Genomic DNA, 5217 nt, shown 5'->3' on the forward strand with positions numbered 1-5217 from the left:
TAAGGCCACTACTTAATGTTGGAGTCATGTTTGATTTTAAAAAAAAAATTCATCTTTCCAGTTTAGAAGCAAAATCAAATGAGTTACCATTTTTTTCAACTGAATTTTAGATTTTTTTTCCAAAATAACTTTGACTTTTTTCAATCGCTTTATAAGAAACTTCCAAGTTAACAACCTAGTACTTCTAGTTCTAACTAATTCTCAAAATACTATTTTTTTTTACTTCAAAATAACTTCCAAATTTAATAAACTTTACTTAGACGTGGCAGGGGAGAAATTTATCAGCATTCCTTCATATATATTCTACAATAAAGGTAAATTATTAAATTTCAGGTAGTTTCAATAACAAATTGAAAATTATATTTGAACCTTAAATACTCATTTTGTCCTAAACATAAAAATTAGGTAACTAATTTGGTCTTAAATACTTATGTCAAGTTTCTTATATTTATTATATCAAATTTTTCAATCACACATGGCCATATGCCCTTTTTTTTTTTTGAATGCGGGTTTATAATTAAATGTTATTAAATGCTAATATTTTTAAAATAGTACATATGATCATTTGTGATCAGAGAACTTGACATAATATATATAAAGAATTTGATATAAATATTGTCCCACTTTAAATATATAATGTGTTTTTTTTTTATCATCAATCAATTACATGTCTCTTGCTTGTTTTTTAATTCATTCTTTCTATCTCATATTTGTTCACTCATGATCTCTTGCCACCCTCATTTTTCATAAGCAATATTTTTTTTGAAAAAGAAAATACTTACATCAAATTGTTTATATTTATTATGTCAAATTTTTCATCACATATGACTATGTGTCCAATTTTTTTAAATGATTTTATAGTTTAATGATAATATATATTTTAAAAATAAAACACATAACCTTGTATGATTGGAAAACTTAATAAAATGAATGGACAAAACTCTCTTTTTGAAAAATAAGTTGATATAAGGGCTTGATATTGTCGGCCCAAAAAAGGCTTGATATAATAGAAGTTTACTTAGTTTAATCAATTTTTCCATTTACATAATTTAATTATCTAATCATCAGTCTTATGAAATATGAAAAGGAAACAAATACAATATAAGGGCTTTACATTTTTAGTTGTTTGGAACTAATTTTTGAAAATAATTTTACTGTGTGTGTATATATATATAATAAGTAGGGAAAATCCCAGATAAAGCCCTCCGAAGATATATAATTTCAGATTGGGTCCTGGAATTATGTAAATGATAAAAAGGGTTAATGATACAATCTGTCATTTCTAAAATTAAGAGCAATTGACCATTTTGTCCTGATTAAGCAAAAGTGAGTAGTTATTTTCTAAACAAATTTAAGTAACGCTTATACTGTTCTAGTGATTATATGATTAGTTGTAGTTAATAACAAATCATCTTCTCATGGGGCATTCCTGATTACGAAAAAATGAATAGTTATTCTATATATGAATCTAGGTAACGTCTAAACCCTTATAGTGATTCCTTAAATTATTGTAGTGAATGAATACAAATGAAAGTAAAAGTGAGTAGTTATTCTCTAAACAAATCTAGGTAATGCTTATACTGTTCTAGTGATTACATGATTAGTTGCAGTTAATAACAAGGCACCTTCTTATGGGGCATTCCTGACTACAAAAAAATAAATAGTTATTCTCTACATAAATCTAGGTAATACCTAAACCCTTATAGTAATTCCTTAAACTATTGTAGTGAATGAATACAAGTAAGGACAAAATTATCAATTGGTCTTAATTTTAGAAATGACAGATTGGGTCATTGACCCTTTCTGTCATTTAGACAATTCCAAGACCCAATCTGAAATTATGTATATTCAAATGACTTTATCTGAAATTTTTCCTAATAAGTATGTAAAAAGAAATTTATATCAACTTTCATTTTTTTTTTTTTCAAACTGCTCATTGTGTTTCTAAACTCTCCGTTAGGAAAGAGAAAACAAAAACAAAAAGACACTATTTAACAAGCACAGCTATAATCTCCTCCGCCCTCATGTTCCGTCTTTCACAGTTGAAGTCCTGCTTCAGATCTATCCTTCCTGTTCTCCCATCTGGTAAGTCCAGCCTCTCTTTCTCCTCAAGTATTCCATCTCGTGATTTCGAATATTGATCCAAGCACTTTTCTATTTTGCCCCTTTTGCTTATTCTCCGGGTAATCTCTAGGTTTCTGCTATTTTCCTCTGTTTCGCTTTCTGGTTTTCCATTTTTGCCGTTCTATTTTATTACGATGCTTTTTCTTTCAGTGCCAGATTATTACTGCCAAAATCCGGCTCCAATGATTATTAATCCATCCTTTTGCGATAATTTTGATCTTTTGGTTGGAGAAATCTTTCTAGTCCAATTAAGGCCCTGCCTCATCTCCTTACGCAGATCACATCTCCGTGAATGTTTTCGATCCTTCCTCTTTATCGTCTTAGTTATCTAATTTGCGCTTGGCTGGAAAGTGCAGATCGTTGTTTAAGTAATCTGGCGGTGAGTGAGAGGGAAGTAAAATGAGGGCTTGATCGGTGAGCAAGGGAATGGCCTGTGGAGTTTGATTTCAAATTATGGAAATGATTTTTGGGCATTCTGTTATGTTTTATTTTAGGATAGCTAAGTTGTCTGCATTTTCCCTCATCCTGTGACAGTTACTAATGACTTCTTATTCATTTGGGCTTCAGAAACTCTACATATGAAATCAGTAATATTGGCTTGTCTTGTGTTTATTTTAGTTATTTGGATGAATTGTCTGTCTTAGTATTTGCTGTAAACTATGTTCCTTCAAAAGGCATAATTTTGAAGCATTACTTCATTTTGTGATTGTTGAAGCTTGAATTCCTCACATTTCTGCTTCAATTTTCCACTTCCTGTGACATTTTGGCGGAGAGATCACTTTGTAAAGTAATTTCTAGAAGTATTTTCAGTGTAAGTGTAATTTAATTATCTTTTCCTTTTGGAATTCCCCAGTGTACTTTTATAATCGCGTCCTATAATAAAGAAATACCCGCACCACTCTGACCTTTGTTGGGCGCATATCATTTGAAAGCTATTATCACATGCCTATAGAGCATAGACACATGCCCCCAAATCAAGCATAAACATGCTGTTGTTTTTTGTTATATATGCACAGGTTATAATAGTACAAGGGACTAAATGGCCTTGGTGACAACTGCGGAAGTATGTGATGCAAATCCTCAGTTAATTTTAAGCGGGGAACTTCGGGCCCTTCAGCCAGGATTTCAGATTTATGGTCGTCGACAAGTGTTTTCTGGACCCATAGTTACCCTGAAGGTATTTGAAGACAACGTGTTGGTTCGTGAGTTTCTTGAAGAAAAAGGTAATGGTAGAGTTCTTGTTGTGGATGGGGGTGGTAGTTTGAGGTGTGCAATATTGGGTGGCAACCCTGTAGTACAAGCACAAAACAACGGTTGGGCAGGTATAGTTGTGAATGGATGCATAAGAGATGTGGATGAGATTAATGGTTGTGATATCGGGGTGCGAGCTCTTGCTTCGCATCCCATGAAAGCCAACAAGAAAGGCATGGGGGAAAAGCATGTTCCTATTAATATTGCTGGGACCAGGATCTGTGATGGCGAATGGCTTTATGCAGATACCGACGGGATTCTCATCTGCCGGACTGAGTTATCAGTCTGATTCCAATCAATAATTATGCTTCAAGCACGGCTGGGGGCTGCTGCTTATTCTGCTGTACTTTCTTTGCTTGTGTTTACCCGGTTCCCTTGAAAAAGTAAGCTCTTCCACTGGCTACAGTAGATTTTGATGTATTTCCCCGTGCTCTGCCATTGAGATCTATCTATGGTTTTGATTGGTGTTATCAGAACCTGCCTATAAATTTATACTCGCTTTGTTTGGTTCCATGGATTCTGAGATCCATCCTGTGCCAACTAGAATCGATTTGTTAAAATGACCCAAAAATAAGTAGGGAAACTATTTTGTAGGTACTTGTACTTTCCTTTGATTTTTTACCTATGTCGTCCCCCCCCCCCCAATTAGATCCTTTAGTTTTACTTTGTTAACACTGTTAGTTTTGTAACTTTGCTTTACTAGCACCGTTAGCCTCTGTATAAAGACTAATGGTACTAAAAGAGCAAAGTTAAAGGATTTAATAAAGAGAGAATATAACATGGGTACCAAATTAAAAATCAAGGAAAAGTATAAGTATTTGCAAAATAGTTTGTCAAAATAAAATACTGTTGGTAATATACAATTGCTAAAATAAACAGCATGAAGTCTTGGTTGGCCGCCCTTGAGAGCATCTTTCAAATGTTGGCTAGCTAGCAGATGAGGCTTCCCGCCTTGAAATATGATATCAATTAAATCCCAACAAGTTTAACTGTTATGGTAGCCAGCCTTGAAATAGTTGCTGCGAGGTTGTTGTCATATTGTTATTTTCTTCCTGACTGAAATAGTGAATGAATGCCATTTTCAATGTTAGACCCAATTTGTACTTCGGTCATTTTCTTTTTGATGTCGACACGTCTGATTCATGCTTCTATAGTTTATAGTATGTCTTTATTTTTATGCATACTTTATAGCATTTCAAATTGTTCTGCCCTGTCAGGTAAAAAAAAAAAAAAAGTTCTGTCCTGTGATAGTTCGAAAGCCCTAATATAATGACACCAAATTTAAATAAGAAAAATACGTTGGTCTTAAAGTCAAACTATCAGAAGTCTTGTGCACGTTTTATTGCACATGATATCAAAGTCTTGGATACGGACAGGGGGCTTTATGGATATTAAAGTAATTTATATATGTAATATTTATTATTACATTATTATTACAGTGCAATAGTATTTTCATTCAGAATATGAAAAGATTATTTTATCACATTCATATTTTCACTCAAAAAACTTACAATAAATAATTTATGATGTATATTCTATCAACATATGTTGAGTATAATAAAATTCATACTAATTAAATGTTATAAATAAATAGCCGCCTTTAAATTCTTCTAAATATAGTATACTAAATAAATAATTGTTTGTTTAATATTTGGATAAGATGTTAAAATACTCTGGAAGTGTATATTGGGGAGCACTAAGCACTAGAAATTTTTTGTCTCTATAATGTTTCGAAAGTATAAGTTCATAGCTGACATGCCCTAGGTTAATGGGGGGCCAACTGACGTTTGTTGGGTAGGATAAGAAGCCACCTGGCATGACAGGTCAGAGAGACGTTGTATA

General features: G+C 32.6%; 1 protein-coding gene across 2 annotated transcripts; it reads left to right on the top strand.

Moving 5' to 3' along the window:
* The first annotated feature begins 1995 nt into the window (after positions 1-1995).
* Positions 1996-4462, top strand: LOC114739232 (putative 4-hydroxy-4-methyl-2-oxoglutarate aldolase 2). 2 transcript variants are annotated; one of them, XM_028927278.1, is made up of 2 exons: positions 1996-2085; positions 3141-4462. In XM_028927278.1, the coding sequence occupies exon 2, from the start codon at positions 3164-3166 to the stop codon at positions 3662-3664; it is 501 nt and encodes a 166-aa protein (XP_028783111.1). In that variant the 5' UTR covers positions 1996-2085; positions 3141-3163; the 3' UTR covers positions 3665-4462. The 2 variants fall into 2 exon arrangements, with proteins under 2 accessions (XP_028783111.1, XP_028783110.1); XM_028927277.1 differs by lacking the exon at positions 1996-2085 and adding an exon at positions 2698-2935.
* The last annotated feature ends 755 nt before the right edge of the window (positions 4463-5217 follow it).

Source organism: Neltuma alba, unplaced genomic scaffold (assembly GCF_004799145.2).
Source record: "Neltuma alba isolate B1F8T4 unplaced genomic scaffold, ASM479914v2 tig00013812_pilon, whole genome shotgun sequence".
Lineage (NCBI taxonomy): Eukaryota > Viridiplantae > Streptophyta > Magnoliopsida > Fabales > Fabaceae > Neltuma > Neltuma alba.